Source organism: Diabrotica virgifera, chromosome 6, assembly GCF_917563875.1.
Source record: "Diabrotica virgifera virgifera chromosome 6, PGI_DIABVI_V3a".
Classification (NCBI taxonomy): Eukaryota; Metazoa; Arthropoda; class Insecta; order Coleoptera; family Chrysomelidae; genus Diabrotica; species Diabrotica virgifera.
In genome coordinates, this window is record NC_065448.1 from 157,134,954 (window position 1) to 157,153,575 (window position 18,622).

Below are 18,622 nucleotides of genomic sequence, written 5' to 3' on the forward strand. Positions count from 1 at the left end.
TCTTCTGTGTGTTGTTATCTTTTAGTAGTCCTATGTTGAATTCTTTTCCAATTTTTTCTTTTGTTTTATTGTTTTTCTTTATGTTATGCTCGATTTTTTATTCTGCTCTCACCAAGTAGTGGTCCAAGTTACAGTCCTCTCCTCTCATGCTCTTTACATTTATTACATTGTTTGCATGTTTCTTCTCTATTAAAATATGGTCTATCTGATTTACTGTCTTTTTATCGGGAGAAATCCACGTTCCTTTATATATATCTTTCGGCGTAATTGTGTGCTTCTTATCACCATTTACCTTTCTGTTGCAAAGCCTATTATTCTTTGGCCATTATCGTTCGACACTTCATGCTTACTATATTTCCCTATTATGTGGTCGTATATATTCTCTCTCCCGACTTTGGCGTTGCAGTCTCCCATTATTATTTTGATGTCAAACTCTGGTAATTTATCATATTCTCTTTCCAATTGCTCGTAGAATTCATATTTTTCTTCTTCTGTGGCATCTTCAATCGGTGCGTGTACATTTATTATACTTATGTTTCGTTTGTCCCCTTTTAATCTTATTGTGCATAATCTATCTGATATTGGTTGGAATGCCATTACTCTTTCCTTCTATTTTCGCTGTATTTTGAAACCTGTCCCTAACATTCTGGTTTCTCCCCCGCTTTTAAAAAATACCACGTCTTCTATTTCTACTATTTCTGTCTCCAATTGTTTTGTCTCTTGTAAAGCTATTATTTCTATATTATATCTTTTAATTTCTCTAATTAATTCTTTGAGTTTTCCTGTTTCGTAGGTGCCTCTTACATTCCATGTACCCAAGTTGACTTTAGTTTTCTTTTTGTTATTTTTACTTATTGCCTTGTCCATTGCCTGCGTCGTTTCCGTCTCATTTATCTCTGTTGCAAACTGTCTCTTGTCATTTTTCGGCTTTTCTTTTTTATTGCTGTCTTGATTTGTTTGATTTCCATAGTTCGTAATCCTATTCTTTGCATTTATCGCGATTACTTTCTCTTAAACATTCCATTTTGTCAAAAGTTCCAATAATTGTGACTAAAAAGAAAATACTATACATAATTAATTAAATAGTTAGTATAGGTACCTACTGTAATTTTATAGTAGGTAGATAAATAATTCCCTTGCATGCCTTTTAGTAAAAACTACCTGAAATAACCACTTCGATTTTGGTGAGGAAAATACACTGTGTGATTATGACATACCTTTCCAAACGTAGGCAAAAGATTATTTTGGTGAGGAAATTACACTCGCCGCTGCTTGTGATGTAGCTCTTAAGAGAATTTTAATAAATATACCTTTTATAAAGGATTTTACCTGTTTTTTATATAGATTTTTCTTCAATTTTTTCTCCGTTTCTGTAATGCCTCTTCAACGTCAATTTTAAATAACGTAGACTGACGTAGAGGATATACTAGATACCATTTGTTGCTCTAAATAGTTCCGAAAAGGAATTTTTTGTCTTAGCAACACTCAGTGAATTCTTATAGATATTGTATAGAGCTCTGATCGTTTTCTTTCGAAAATGTTTTTATCAAAACTTTTAATAGAGTAAAGGTACTGTATCGTAGGCCTTTTTGAGCTCTATTAAGACAAGATTGGTATCAATAGTTTAACCAATGCGTTTATATATTACTTCTTGTAGAGTAAAAATATTGTCCATACAAGACTATCCTGTCGAGAAGCCGCTCTTTGCTTCTATTTCTTGGTGCTCCGTCTCTATTGTTTTTTTTTTCGGCCTGGATAAAGATGTAGATGCTAGGGGGGCATATACTAGTTCGCTCCGGCGGCCGCCAGATTTTAAAACCCTACAGAAAAGGGGCATAGGTAAATTCGCTCCGGCCATATATTTCTTAGAAAAGATAGTTAAGAATGCCTTTACTAGATACACAATGAATAGCCAATCAGCGTAAATAGATAATGTTGCCTTCATAAAGCAGGTACTTTGATACATTTTATTAATAACATTTTTAATAAATATCTTTTAAACTTGGTATTTAGCTAAATATAAAACTATTTCTTAAAATTATTTTATAGTTATTAAGGTACCAAGGGTATTATAAGGATAATATCGCTTGAGGTCAATGGTGTATATATCGAGGGTCTTTGGCCCGAGAGATATACGTTGACCGGAAGCGTAATTATCTATAATACCCGTGGTGCCTTCAACGTTTTATGTCCGACTAAATATTCTTGATATGCAAAAAATTTGAATGAATTAATTTTCAAATAAATACATTTACCACCAATAGTCGTAACTTAGTTGTGGTAACCATAGTTTTACTTAGGTTTTTATTTCTCAACTTGACAGTATTGAACTAGTTACTGAAATTTAATACCCTAGGGCGTTATTTTTCAAAATTTAATACCCTAGGGAATTATTTTTTAAAATAACGCCCTAGAGTATTAAATCATACTTAACTGACTTCGAAATCATGTCATTATTTGTCAAATACTCGTAATATACCGGTCGGACATTAAAATTATAACGATATTATCACGAAAGTATAATGTTAGAGCTAATGTTCTATTAGCAATATATATTAACATACAGTGATGAACGCGCTAATAACCGGCAAAATAGATCAAAAGCTCAAAAGGAAAAATATTATGCAATTTTAAATATCGACGTTATAAATTACCAAAATAACGCTTATTTTTCGAGATACTGACCATGGATGCTGAATGGCTAATTAGTCAATTTATTCATTTCTTATTTCAAACGTATGTTTTTTCACCCCTGAGAAAAGGTGTCTTTCACCCTCAAGTAAAAGCAACCAACGGCACAAGTCCAACTTTGAAGTGGAGGGTAAGTAGAACCTAAACTCAAATTTTCAAGCAAATCCGTCGTAACGCGGAAAATTACTTTCCAAAACGATCATTTATTCGGCTAAATCTAAATAATCTAATTCCACTGTCTCATAATATTTATACAAATATGCAACAATCAATATTTGATATAATTTCTATATAAAATACAAAAGTCACAGTACCAATTTTGTCGATCTTAATTTGGTGGACGACTTCTGCTTCGGTAGGCATCATCTCTTGGTCTTCATTCCAGTATCCGCTTTGTCCAAGTGTTTTCTGTGATGTGACCTGCCCAGTTGCACTTCGGTGTAGCTATCTATTGGTCAGGTCCACACTCTACATTATTATAGACCCTTAGCTTAATTTTATTCAGTTTTTTTTTGTAGCTTTACATTATTTTTGTACTTATTCTTCAAATCCGTTATTATTTCATAGCTTTGGAAATGTATAAAGGTGTCAAAAATGATTTTAATGGTACAAGCTTAATTAAGTAGGAAATAAATAATGCAACGAGTACATCAGTGATACTATCAGCAGAAAAGAAAGAAATATTAAATATACTTATTTAAATATTTTTAAATTAACGAGACCATGGGCATTCAATTTACAAAACCATATAAATATAATAAAAAAGATAATCTGAGCTACACAGAAAATGAAAATGTAATCTCAGATAATGAATATAACTTTCAACCTTCGCAAGGTTTTAATAAGTTCTTTATAAGAGGGTCTTCTTTTTCGTCTTGTTCATTCCTTATCTCAACTTCCTCTTCGTCAATATTCCTGCTGTGTTTTAAAAGTTAGAGAGATGCTTTCGACAGTTTTTTAACGAATTTTAAGTCTTTTGGTAAATTGTTTTCAACATATTCGAACTAATTTGTATTGTCTTTGTTATTTCAATATATTGCTTCCATTCGCTTTTTAAACTATTTTGATTTTTTGTTTTTATATAGTTTTGCCGGTCCAGTTTTATCTGTTTGTATTCATTTAAATTTTTATCCATTTCGATTTTGATCCATGTCATCAAGGCTTGTTCCTTCTCTATGTTTTAGGCGCTGCATTGTCCTAAAAACCAGACCTTTAATTCACTATTTTACTTTTGTCATATTGTTTTGTCTGCTGACTCTAATACGCTTGTTTCTATTTTGTCCTAGGCAGTTTCTATATCTTCAGCTTTGACAGTTTGTAGATGTTCTGCTATGTGTTCCACGTATTTATTATTTGTTGTTTTTTTCTTTGTCGAGATTCTATAACTTATTCTTAGTTCGTTGAGCTCATATTATTAATATATTCATTTTTAATTTTGCTATTACTGACATGTGGTCTGAATCGGCGTTTGCTCCGCTGTATGATCGAACATCTTCTGTTAGTCAGCCATTGTTTTTAAATAAGGACGTGTGCTATCTGGTTACCTTTCTTTTCGTCTGGAATAACCATGCTATTTTATATTGCTTTTTATGTCTACATGTTACTCTGGCAATGTGTGTGTTTGTCTCCGAAGCTAAGTTGCATAGTCTTCTTAAATAATTATCATCCCTTTCTTCGTGAACTGTCTTTTTCGCTGCAGGTTCCCTATTATTTTCTTTATTTTCCAACGTTTAAGTTGAAGTCTTCAAATATCATCATATGTTTTCTATGTACGTTTTAAGAAGCCTCTTCTAATTACTAGTAGAATTCTAATTTTTCTTTATTACTTGCATCTTCTGTTGAATCATAAACGTTTATTATTAACATATTGGCTTTTGTGTTCTTGGTTTGGATATATGAAATTCTTCCACTAATTGCTCTGACATTCATGACTCTGTCTGTTAGTTTTTTTACAGTGTGAAGTTTTTGTTTTTTAAACATTCTTACAGAAGTAAAAAACTTCGGTTTGTTTAATGGTATAAAAAGATTATCAACCAATTATTAAGCTGTCATCCAAATGGATTGCAAAACGTTTTCGATCTAAATCAGATCATCTTCTCTGCGTTCTGCTTAGTAGATGAAACTAGCATACTATTAAAGTGGTAACATAATATACATATTTTATACGATTTACATAGTAAGATTATAATAAATATAGCAACCCCAAGTCGATGTTAATAGATTATATATAAATAGTGCTCAAAGGGCAATATGGTTCCCTGCTGGAATAGAACGCGTGGTTCTTGCCAGTTCGATGGACACAGACCAACCAATTTTTGTTTTTCATTTTCTCTTTTTATCCATCTTATTTCCTGAAGTGCTAAGATATCCAGTTCATATTTTCTCATCTACTGGGCTAATTCCTGCATTTCCGACTTGCATGGTTTTCACCTTCCTAGTTACTATTTTACTTACCAATTTTTTGTGGTTTTTGATTTTTAATTTTTATTTGATATGCTTCGAATTTCAGTTTTCTTAGCTTATTTTTTTCTACTTCTGTTTCCCAAGATATTAGTATTCATGTCCCTTGTCCGTTTCATTTCTTCTATATCCGTACTTCCTTTGTTTATTAGTTTTGTGATGTTTTCTCTTCTTCTTTTCTAGTGTTCTTCCTTCTTCCTTTCTGGTGTTGAAGGTTTCTTTGTTCCATTTTCAAACTTATTCAATTTTCAGTTTGAAAAAACCTATGTAAACTGTTTTTTAATTTTGCGTTTTATTTCACCGTATGCTCTGTCTAATACTCTTTTGTTAATAGCAAGAGACATATTGCCAGTCGTAAGGACAGGAATATGACAGGAGTAGTACATCCAAAAAAAGGTGGTCCAACTTTAGTTGCGGTTAAAAACCGAATTAAAATAGGCATGCGCTTATAAATAAAGCAGTAAGAAGAATAAGAGGACATGTTATTTTATTTTTAATTTCCATAATTTTATGTCAACAAATGAGCAATCAATTTTCATACTATTATGAGAGTAATTAAATTGAGCAAATGATTCTGTTTTTTTTTTGCATTTTGTTTTAGAATTAATTAAAACCTATTAGGTATATTAACCTTTTCTTTTTCTAATATACGACTTTTCGAAAAATAATACTTCTTTCATTTTTATACTTGAACTTTAAAAAACTTGTAAAATATCTGAGTGCTTAATACAACAACTGATGCGTTTAAGAGCGTAGGCGCAAAATTTATGAGCAATGTTTTTTAAATACATTAATTTTTTTAATACATCCTCAGAAAACTAATAAATATTTTTGAATTAAACGCAGAATGAAAGATTACATTAAGTACCGAGGTACGACGGTCCCTTAAAATAAACAAAAAGTTTGGTTTGAATGAGATTTTTGAAATTAACAATCAAACTAAATTTTTTCATCTTTTTGACCCCTGTAACTTATTAAAATAAACATTTTAGAAGTTTTCAGGGACTTTCGGTCAATTCTACGTTCAAATTGTTCAATAATATTTATCTCTAAGTTTTCTCAGAATCCAAAAAAATAATACATTTAAAAAGTATTGGCCATAAAATTTCCGCCTACGCTCTTAACATTATATAAGAATTTTTTTGGAATAGCTTATTTAAATAAGACATTTTCTTTTAAATAACTGATACAGAGCAAAATAATATTGTATATCTTGATATCAAAAATTTAAACAGTAGGTATGATGGGTTTTTCCTGGTAGTAGATATTATAGAAGAATTTCTTACATTAATTACAGTAATTTTCTAGCCTATTATAACCAATAGGATTCTAGAATACTCCCACTAAAAAGCAATTTAACTACTATTAGGGACACTACCCAAGCAGCAAGAGTTAGTCGAATATACGTCGATAGTCGATACTAAGTCATTTGTAGACCTTGACGTCGATCGACCTTAAAACGACATCGATTAGGTGTCGATTTGTAGACGTCTTTTCGACATCATAATATAGACGTTGATTTAACGTCGATTGTAGGGCGGTAGAGGTTTTCAAAATTTATCGACCAAAAATGAACGTTGAAAAGACGTTATGAAAGTAACCATCAATATTATAGTTATTTGATATAGAAATATCTATAAATCAAACTGAAAATAGACATTAGACAAACGAATGCGTAGGTACTCTATAATGTACCAATACTTCGCGCGTCAATTCTAAAGTTTAGTTCAAAGTAAAAACACAGTAAAACACCAGAGGTACAAAGCAAAACAACATTATTTTAATCGTTAGACCTATAAATTTAATATTAGTACCTATAACAATGATTTCACTCATCGATCTTCAAAAAACTTATCATTAAATAAATTCAAATTTTGCGCGAAACTTTCTCATTGGGTTGTCATAACGGCGCAAAACGTCCTGTCCACAGAATATCGAGTTCATTTTTTTAACCAATCAAATTATTATTACTTTGAAATACTATGTAGTGATTGGCTAAAAAAAGTCTTGCCGCTATCTGTGTATTTTGGATGACAATTGACGTTTTTGACAGTCAAATCAAACAAAATGGCTTTGTTGGTTATGTTATGGTGGTGTATGCCGGCTTCCGTTAGTTTACGTTTGTTTCCTGTTTTTCTTGATCCATCGTGTTCAAGGAGTTCGCTTTTTTCCATCCATTGGCTCCTTGTTTATTAAATTAGTTTATATTTGGATTATTTCTTGTTTTAGGTAAGTCTAATTTTTAGAAATATCATAACTTAAAAAGTGAGGTATATTTTTTCACTTCTACTTACGAAAATGAACTTCAACTGGTGAAATACATTTCACTGACTAATCTCTGTAGACAATATTATGGTGGGTGAATATGAAAAAATAGTAATAATCAGGAACATTACACATGTTTGTCTTAACAAAATATCATTTTTACAGCATTTTTCTAAATAACCCTATTAAGAATATATACTTATTTTGTTTAAAACATTTTATAACTACAGTGAAACCCCGATCAGTCGGCCCCCGATAACCCGGAAGTCCGGCTAACCCGGACCGATTTTCATCAGACAAAACAAAAATTTTTTCACTTCGACTGAGTTTTTTACCAAGAAATAAACAATACTCTATACAACTGTATGTAATTTAGATGTACTGTGCATATGGATTTCATGTTTTGTCATTTATAATGGAGTTTATCTCTAAGTATACCGTATTTTATTAATTTTTACCATATTCTCCGGCTAACCGGGATTTTCGATAACCCGGATCGGCCGCGGTCCCGATTAATCCAACTTATCGAGGTTCCACTGTATTAGTATTAGTAACAAGATAAAATAGTCAAGAAAAATTAAAATACAGTTTTTTTCTTCACAATTATGTAGGTAAAAATGTATTCTGTAATAGAATTTAAACAAGAAGAAGATGGTGGTGGACTATCTATAGTAAATTCAACTTGGTTGACACCTAGAAAAACTGAAGTACGTTGGCCCCCTATAAAAGATAACCTTCAATTTAAAAAAGTGCTACGCAAACTAGAACCTGAAATTGATGAAACTTGGAAGATATATGGTGTCCAGAAAATTTTTTATTCAACAGGTAATGATAATAATTTAGCTAATTAAAACACAAAGGGTGTCTCACTCACGCAATCTAGTGTAGACATCAATCACTATTTGGAAGTCCTTTTGCAAATTTTGCCACCACGTTTGTCTGACGTTCGAGTCTGCTGTTCCCATTTCTCTTGTTTTCAGCTTGAAAGGATTTCTAAATAGTGATTGGTCTTTACATTGTGCTTTAAATCAGCTTAAAATGTCAGAAATCTTACCAATCCCAGGCACAATCTCAGAAATCCTCAAATATATATTTGAATCTCTCAATCTATTTCGAAAATATGGTGACAATATCACAAATCTAAGCTCGAAGTATGTTTCTATCGTCTCCTGATGATGTTGACATAGTCAACGAAATGTGTTTTGGTTAATGGTGAACTCTTTGAATCAGTTTGAAGAAAACTAAAGGTTTCAGGCTCAAGATTCTTCATAAATTTTCATGAATCTTGTAAAAATGCTTCTAATCTCACAATATCCAATCTGGTGTACACATTCTGTTGAAGCGAAACACCCCTTGTCAGAAGATTGTGTGCCATAAATATGCTTAGCATAATTTACAAAAGTATAAGGCAAAAATTTAATTGCGATTTGTCATTTTTCATTTGTGGTAGTGTAAGTGAAAATAGTGATACCAGTAAAGTTATTTTAACCCTTTTATTACCCCGTACATTTTTAGATGATTTTGAAAAGGCCACAAATAAATTAAAAAGAGCAGAAATAACATCTGATCTACAAACTGATCTTGAGGATGATAATACCAGACCCAGAAGAAAGATCCTGAAACGAAAATTTAGTTCGGATGAGGACAGCAACGACCAGGTTTCGCTATTTAAGCCTGGCAAAAAGTCGAAGCAAATTTTACCACGGCCTCCACCTGTGGGAATTAATAAACTCTATACAAATCCAAGAGGTTAGTGATTCTAAGATTTACATCAATATTAATATTTTAAACACAAACACTTGTTTAACAATTTTAAACCTAAATTATTATTTTGTACATTTGATGATGCCAGCATATTATTGTACAGTGTAGTCCGTAAGAATTTTCAGTGTAAAAAAATAGATAAAAATTAACTAGTGGTGTGTTATGACACAAGGTACTTTCTCTCAAAGTCTCAAAGCCTCTTAAACTCCATTAACGTTAGCCTATGAGTTTAATAATTTGAAAAATAGACTGTATTGATCTACTAAACATAATAGAGATTGTTTTGTTTAAATTTCATTAGTTTTTATGAATTTTTTAAATATTTTTTAATTTTCAAATGTCTTTAACACCCCGTTAACGTATGTCAGTGGGTTTATTATGTGTGATAAATAGTTTTTCCAAAAAACTAATCAGATCCAGATTTTCACATAGTTGATTTTTGGTCCAAATTTTGTAAAAATCTGTTTAGCAATTTTTGCTAAACCGTTGACGAAAAATTTTTCCACAGACACACATTGAAAATCAATGAAAATCCCGAAGTCGAAATTTTACACCATCACAATACTTCGCTTCGATAATACATATCCTATCTAAGGATAGGATATGTAAAATTGAGGGAAAGTAAAAATTGGTCTGTTGTAGGATTTTCTTCCAAATCATTAATCAGCTAGACAATAATTAATTTATCCATTATGAACCTCACTGATATCATAAAGTATTAAGGGAGTAATAAATAAAATTGTAGGATCGTCTCAAGAATTGGAATCTGGGACAGATAAGTCTGACCCTGGCATACCTTCTGGCTCTCAATTTATGAAAAGCATATCCACACCAAGGGATAAGTTATCATTTCAGATATCTACACCAAAATCTTCATCGTCTTTTGGTAGGCAAGAAGCAACTGAAATACAAACACCGACTCTGAACGAGTCTCTAAATTTTGATAATAGTCTTCAGGATACAAATGGTAAGTTCTTTTATTTATGGGAGTAATTTTGCACAACACTACCTTATTGATTTGCCAAAAATATTGTTGGTTTAAAGCACACAGTAAAAATTGACTTGAAAAAGCTTCCAATAGTGTAACAAATCATCTAATTTTTATAGTTGTTATTACTGATACTATTAATGTAAATGGTCAAATTGTGTTTTCCCCAAACTTACAATTTTTTATGGGCATAGGTACAACCAACGATATAGGTACACAATGTTAGCATGCATTCATTATAAGTATCAATGAATAATTGCAAAAAACTAATGGAAAACCTTCTGTACTTTATTCAATGTGTTGTAAATATGTTTTGTTTCTAGGATTGAAGGTTCTACTTAAACATATATTAACAATTAAGGAACAGAACAGAAAAATTCTAAATATTTTGGAGAAATCAAAACCATTTGAAAATTCAGATTTACCTGATGACTTCAAAATAAAATTGCCAATAGAATCCTTACAAGACCTGGAAGAACTAGAGATATATTTGACAGAAGAAGAGAACTTCAACACTTTTGTAAGTTGTATAAATCTTGTACCCAATTGTAGAAATTAAGAAAATTTAAATTTTTTGCTGATTTGTTTATAATAGAAAATTATTCCCTTATTAAACTTTATTTGTATAAATTAAAAGAAATTAGTTGCACCTAAATGTAAAAATACTTTTTTTAATTTATATTTTTTTAGAAATCATACTGTGCCTCAATTTCAAACCTGAAAGATGTTACCCAGAAGAATAATAGGATATTAAGATCTCTTTTGACAGATAATATTGCGAAGCATTTTAATTACTTCGGTAACAACCGGCGGCAAGACAGAGTATCAAATAAGCGACCATTTAATCAACTGCGCTTAAACAAAGTGGTTCTAGGTGAGTCTTATTGTGGTTTCAATTTTTTTGTTTTTTATTAACTTGCTTCGATTGTAAACACGGATTGTGAAGAAAATAAGGAAAGGTGTTTATACAGGGTGTTTCATTCTAAAATAGACATACTTTAACTACAGATAGGGCATGCCTAGGTGTTTTGCAGAAGGTTCATATTTAATGGGTTGTACTCCTTTAATAACTTGAGGTATAGGGCATTTTATCTATTTTGCCCAGTTTTTTCTTTCCAACTGCCTTGTATATTGTTTTTTAATCTTTTTTGGTCTTAATCTTTTTAAATTTCCAAACCCAGATTTAAAAGAAAAGTTAAGAAATTATATTTTGTGTGAATGGGTTGTAATATTATTTGCAAAGAGTGAAAAAACTCATTTTTAGTACAAACAGTTTTAGTCTGTATTGTGTAATTATGTTTCTGAATGAAACAACCCATATATTGTATATTTTTTGATACACTGAATTTTATTTTTATTATAGATGCGGTAAAACAAGGAACTGACTTTACAACTCATGAAGTTGAGAACGCTATTAAGCGCTGGTTAAAACATGCTCCTAACCGTAACAAGAAAAATTACTAATTTGGAATTGTTTTAATTTTAGTTTTTTATTTGATTAAACATGCAAAGGTTTTATAAAGAAACTGTAGGTGAACGCCAAATGTGTAGGAGGGTGGCTAAGGAACTTAAAAATACGATTGAAGGTCTTAATAGTAATTTAAATCAGGCTTCTTCCCTTGTTAGTAAAACAGTAGTACATAGTGATACCGTTTAGTAAGTTTTTAAGGATAAGTATAAAATTTGCAAGATGTTGATGTATAAAATGTAACATCTTTATTTAAAAATAGTCAAAAAATTTAAAAATAAAAATATTCTCGATTATGTTCAAAAAAATTTAAATTTTTTGACTATTTAAAAAAGTATGTTTTACACATCAATATTTTGCAAATATTATGAAAAAGATTATTATTAAAAAGTTATATTTATTAAAAAAAAATACTTATTTATGACCATTCAAATATTATTTTTAAATAGCCATGGGGATGCGATTCAAGATTTTCAAAAAGATACATTGTCAAGTATGATACATCACTAGATTTGAAATTTTGTGAAGAACAATATTGTCACAAAAAAATTATCTCATTTCCTGTTAAACCGGAAGTAATAATTGAAGCACCGCCAAAAGCTGAATATTTATGTGATTTCAAAATAATCGGTTTATTAACAAAATAGTTATTCACTGTTACCTGATCTCGTCACCAGGTATATCTTAGCCACCCTACCTGCCATTTGCTTTACAAAGTTTCTTGTATTTTATATTCACCTGTCATTTTACAAAGTTTTTTGTATTTTATATAATAAAAGTTTTGACAGAGTTTTTGATTTCTTTATTATTTGACACAGGTTATGTTTGTTAGAGCAGCAGTTGCTAATCGGAAGACACATGCCCTGTTTATTTTTTAACTTGAAAATGCTAAAAATGAACTGCATGTACATCCAATTGACGACTGAAAGCTGCCATTCGAAGAAACTATACCTGCCATAAATAACTGCCAACGTCTATTGTACGTCTATATAACGTTATCAGTGAGGTATATCTCGTCGTCGATTAAACGTCATAAGTTGACGTCGTTTCAACTATGACATTGTACCGTCGAATTCACGTTGAACCGACCGTTGTTTCGACGTATTTGGACGTCGAGTAGTGACGTACATTCGACGTCTCTTCGACTGACTCTTGCTGCTTGGGTACTGATATAAATTAAGTCAAACTTTCATTTTGAACAGAGTTCATTAATATTGATTTTGTGATCAAGTCAGTGATATTGATTTTAAAAATATGAGTTTCAAAGTACCAAAGAGACCATGCGAAGTGAGGAATATGGAGACTTCACTTGATGTCGTAAACAGAATGAAAGGTCGACGAGAACATAGATTCGAGAAGATCTATACAGACCTTGAGGTGCTTGTTCCATATTATCTGAAGAAAATGTTAATAATCGAACGAAGTCTAAGAGACGAGATTCGGTTAAAGAAAAACAAAGTATTGGAAGTAGAGCTAAGACTCCTTACAAAAGAAATATTACGAGAATTTAAAGTATTCCGGAAAAGAGCAAAGAAGGATCAAGTGGTTTCTAGCAAATTATCCACTACTTTAAGAAGAGCGATAAGTTATTATACAACACTAGAAGAGCTTTTATCGATTCTCCCGTGTTATATGATTCCTGTACTATAAGAAAATAGGAAATGGAGGGAACCATCTAAGAGGACCGGAGAAATTACTCTTACCAATTAGTGATAGTTCTGAAGACAAATGTACTATATTATTATTAATATACTATCAGTGTTTTTGTGATATTTCTAAGTGTATATGGGTGAGTTAATTTGTATACATATTACTATTAAGTTTATTGTTTATTTGCAAAACTCTTTTTTGAAATATTCTCTTTTTAACGATATTTGATTTTAAATTTTTATAAGTAAATTATCTAGTTTTACTTTTATTTTTTTGTAACAGAATTGACAAATATATTTTGTTTTATAATATTTCCAGGCAATATTTTTCAGACAAATCTTACAGTCTATTTTAATTATTTTCTTAAATCCTGTATTATTGCGATATTGGTTTCAAATGTAAATATTAAATCTTTTATATACAGGGTGAGTCATGAGGAACTGTACATACTCCTACCTCGTATAGAGGCTCCTATGGGGAATAACAAATGACCATAAAAGAGTGTCTGCTCCCCTTGTTTAATAATATACAGGGCGAGTTTCGCATTTTGACAGAAATTTATATTCGTCATAATTTTTGAACGGTCAGATCGATGTGTCTCTTATTTTGGTCAATCGTTACACTATTACCACCTAATCAACTGATTTAATCAAACTAGAAAAAAATCAGGTCCGGCTTTAAAAAATAAGTTCGTTTGGGCCTTAGAAAAAATTTCACACTGTATACGCTTTTTGAAAACTCTAATATGAATTTTACAAATTAGACAAATAGGCAATTAAAATGGCATATTTATTTTTTTCCCCACACGATTACTTAATTTTTTATAAAAAAATCAACTTTGACTATGAATTAAAAGTTTGGTAAAGTAAACCATAGATTTAAAAAAATTAACTTTTATTACAAAAATTAATTTTTTTAATAAATATTTGATTTATGTTACTACCCGATCTACTGATTTATTCAAACTAGAAAAAAAAATCAGGTCCGGCTTTAAAAAATTAGTTCGTTTGGGTCTTAGAAAAAATTTCACCCTGTATACGCTTTTTGAAAACTCTAATATAAATTTTACAAATTAGGCAAATAGGCAATTAAAATGGCATATTTATTTTTTTCCCCACGTGATTACTTAATTTTTTATAAAAAAATCAAATTTGACTATGAATAATAATTCAAAGTTTGGTAAAGTGAACCATAGATTTAAAAAAAAATTACTTTTATTACAAAAATTATTTTTTTTTAACAAATATTTAATTTGTGTTAACACCCAATCAACTGATTTATTCAAACTAGAAAAAAATCAGGCCCGGATTTAAAAAATTATTTCGTTTTGGTCTTAGAAAAAATTTCACCCTGTATACGCTTTTTGAAAACTCTAATATGAATTTTACAAATTAGACAAATTGGCAATTAAAATGGCATATTTATTTCTTTCCCCACACGATTACTTAATTTTTATTAAAAAATCAAATTTTGTCAAAATCGGAATTTTAACCTAAAAATGAAAAAAAAGATGAAATCACGGTTTAACTCGCTACAACGTTCCATTTAAAATATTTTGTTCTGAAATTTTTACAGCACATATCTCTTACCATTGTGAAGACTATGACAATTGTTGTAGACTTTCAGTCTTCTTCTCGTAAAAGTTATGAATTTTTAAAAATAAAAGGTGCAGCTTCGTGAATTGCAAAGTTAAATCGCAAAAATTAAGTGAAACAATTTAAAATTTATCTATTTGATCACGTCTATGTTAAACTAGAGTCCAAAGAGAAGTGTTATGGGAGTTTTAAATCTAGACGTGTTATAGAAAAAAAAATGGTGAAACTTTTAATTTTAAGAAAAACTTTGTTTAATTTTTTTTATTTTTATGGTAAAATTGCGATTTTGACAAATTTGACTTTTTAATAAAAAATTAAGTAATCGTGTGGGGAAAAAAATAAATATGCCATTTTAATTGCCTATTTATCTAATTTGTAAAATTCATATTAGAGTTCTCAAAAAGCGTATACAGGGTGAAATTTTTTCTAAGACCCAAACGAACTAATTTTTTAAAGCCGGACCTGATTTTTTTCTTGTTTGAATAAATCAGTTGATTGGGTGGTAACATAAATCAAATATTTGTTTAAAAAAATTAATTTTTGTAATAAAAGTTAATTTTTTTTTAAATCTATGGTTCACTTTACCAAATTTTTAATTCATAGTTTTTGATTTTTTTTATAAAAAATTAAGTAATCATGTGGGGAAAAAATAAATATGTCATTTTAATTGCCTATTTGTCTAATTTGTAAAATTAATATTAGAGTTTTCAAAAAGCGTATACAGGGTGAAATTTTTTCTAAGACCCAAACGAACTAATTTTTTAAAGCCGGACCTGATTTTTTTCTAGTTGGAATAAATCATTTGATTAGGTGGTAATAGTGTAACAATTTACCAAAATAAGAGACACATCGATCTGACGCATGACGGTTCAAAAATTATGACGAATATAAATTTCTGTCAAAATGCGAAACTCGCCCTGCCCTGTATATTATTAAACAATGGGAGCAGACACTTTTTAATGGTCATTTGTTATTCCCCATAGGGGCCTCTATACGATGTAGGAGTATGTACAGTTCCTCATGACTCACCCTGTATATAATATTTCGTTGAATATTTCGTCTACTTTCACATATCTAACAATCTTTTAAACCACTTTTGTTTTTATAAAATTTTCCATGGATTGTCCTATATTTTAAATTTCTTCATGATTTATCCTCATCATGCAGCAGTTTCTGTTCATGGTGGAACTTGGGCATCCTCTAAGCTTCTCCGTGTAATCGCTTATGACTTCACTATCCTATTCGTACTTTTAAATCGCTTTGCTTCTATGACTTATGTCTTATGTTATAGTTGTTAATCTTATTGAATAATTATACCATTTTAATTTGAAATTATACATTAGTTCTCTTAATTTAACCAGTATTGCTTTATTGCATTCGGTTGCTTTTTAACTTCTGCTACTAAGTTTTGATATATTGTTTTTTCCAAATTCACGTAAAAAAATTTTCAAATTATGTTATAACTAAAGACTGGATTATATGCAAAATGCATATGCATATATATGCTGCATATTTCTCATGTTTTTCATAAATGCATATGCCTTGCATATTTGGAGATTTAAGAGCATATAAATGCATATTTTGATGGGAATTTACTCTACCCCATTTAAAAATAAGGTATATATTAGTAACATCAACATCCATTAAAATAAAATGTGAAAGTAAATATTTTGCTGTTAAGCTCCTTTGTTGTTGTACCCATAAACATAATGGGCGTTATTTATAGCTGCAGGTATCATTATCCGGATATTTAAGATTTATAGACTTCTCAGAATTTACAAATTACCTAAGTAAATACCGATTATATTTTGAATAACATTACAAATATTACCTGTACTTTCTGCTGGTGTCGGCCAACTATGAATTATTCTGGGAAAACCAACCAAAACGAAATTTTAAGCATTTTAAGGGTAGGATAGATTATTTTATTTTATGAATGGTTAGTCTTAAATCAATCGCCGATTATTCAACTTTTGTGATTGCAAGTTATTGACTATACTGTGTAAAAAAATCATTTTATTATTATTGTGAAAATGCCTAAAGTAGCAAGGGAAAAATCAAGTCTTCTCAGAAGTTGGATTGGAAGTAACAATCATCTAAAAGTTATCGACAGTGAAAGTATGTTTTGCACCATTTGTGATAAAAAGGTAAGTTCTCCACTTCAATAGATTTTTAAACTTATCAAACTTCTTTGCACATCTATGTGTCTGTCTATTCTAAAATGACAAACCGTCCCATTTCTTCAAAAACTGTTTTTTAAAGTTCGCAACGGTTTGGCTTATACAGAGCGAGGTGTTGAGAGTGGCCCACCCTGTATACTACGGTACACTGACTGTACTTTATTGTTTGACGATTTCAATTTCACTTTGAGAAATAAAAAAAAATTGGGGGAGGTTTAAAAAGTTTGATCATTTTAATGTAGGTATCTATTTACGAAAACATCTAAAACATCATTATCATTATATTCCAGATTCCATGTCAAAAGAAATTCCAAGTAGTTCAACACATAAAAACTTCACTTCACCAAACTAAGCTATCAAAAAATGATAATAAACCTCGCCAGCAGATTCTACAGAACAGTTTGCAGATTCAGAATACGTCAGTTGGGCAAGAAACCTTTGCAAAGGATTTATGCCATTTTTTTTTGAACTGCAATATCCCTCTGCACAAGTTAGAACATAAATCGTGTCAAAACTTTTTAAAAACTTATTGCAAGATTAAAGATAAACCAGCTCAAATACCAAGTTCTTCAACTCTTCGGAAAAAATATGTCAGTGCATGTTACAAAGATGTGATGACGAGTATTAAAAATCAGTTAAAAGCCGAATATCTTTGGATTTCCGTCGACGAAACAACGGATACAAAGGGTCGACAAATTGCGAATCTAATTGTTGGAGTTCTTAACGACTCTGGCGATTTTAAAAACTCATACTTAATTAGTGTAAAATGTTTGGAAAAAACAAACTATGCTACAATAGCTAGATTTGTTAACGAATCCCTAACAAATTTTTTTTTACCTGATCAAGTACCATTTGAAAAAATATTATTAATGCTTAGTGATGCCGCCTCATATATGATGAAAGCTGCATCCAATCTTAAAATCTTTTTCCCTAATTTAATTCACTGTACATGTTTGGCGCACGGCCTAAACAGAGTTGCAGAGAAAGTTAGAATTGAATTTCCCAATGTAAACACCTTAATAAATAATGTAAAAAAAGTATTTCTGAAAGCACCACTACGTGTACAGGTATATAGGGAGATGCTTCCCGATATTCCTTTACCACCAGAACCAGTATTAACCAGATGGGGAACTTGGCTTAAAAGTGCTATATTTTTATCTGAACACTACGACGACATCAAAAGCGTTATTTCAAGTTTTGATCCGACTTGTACCGCTATTGATAACTGTCAAAATATTTTTAAAGAAAAGTCTATTAAAAATCAATTGTTGTATATAAAATCGAATTTCGATATCATTGAAAGTTCAATTACAAAATTAGAGGCTCAAAATTTATGTCTTCACAATAGTATGTCTATTGTTGATTCGGTTAAACAGAAAATAACAAATCTGAATGGGGAAATTGGAGTAAAAATTAAAGATAAACTTGATGACGTTTTAAACAAAAATGAGGGTTTCACTTTATTGCGTTCAATAAATAATATAATCAATTTTGGAAACTTCGATGAAAATATTAATATGGATCCGTCTCTAATAGCAAAGTTTAAATATGCCCCAATTAC

The 18,622-nt window shown here is 30.4% G+C and overlaps 1 protein-coding gene across 1 annotated transcript; it reads left to right on the top strand.

Annotated features, from left to right (window-relative positions):
• The first annotated feature begins 7,238 nt into the window (after positions 1–7,238).
• Positions 7,239–12,426, top strand: LOC114324452 (uncharacterized). Its single transcript, XM_050653297.1, has 7 exons — positions 7,239–7,380; positions 8,028–8,241; positions 8,932–9,165; positions 9,926–10,147; positions 10,492–10,688; positions 10,859–11,042; positions 11,532–12,426. The coding sequence occupies exons 2-7, from the start codon at positions 8,034–8,036 to the stop codon at positions 11,630–11,632; spliced, it is 1,146 nt and encodes a 381-aa protein (XP_050509254.1). The 5' UTR covers positions 7,239–7,380; positions 8,028–8,033; the 3' UTR covers positions 11,633–12,426.
• Positions 12,427–18,622: the final 6,196 nt, after the last annotated feature.

Coding starts and splice junctions, on each gene's coding strand:
- LOC114324452 (XM_050653297.1), top strand. CDS start 8,034: ATGTATTCTGTAATAGAATTTAAACAAGAAGAAGATGGTGGTGGACTA. Junction 9,166..9,925: donor ACTCTATACAAATCCAAGAG/GTTAGTGATTCT, acceptor ATAAAATTGTAG/GATCGTCTCAAGAATTGGAA. Junction 11,043..11,531: donor CTTAAACAAAGTGGTTCTAG/GTGAGTCTTATT, acceptor TTTTTATTATAG/ATGCGGTAAAACAAGGAACT.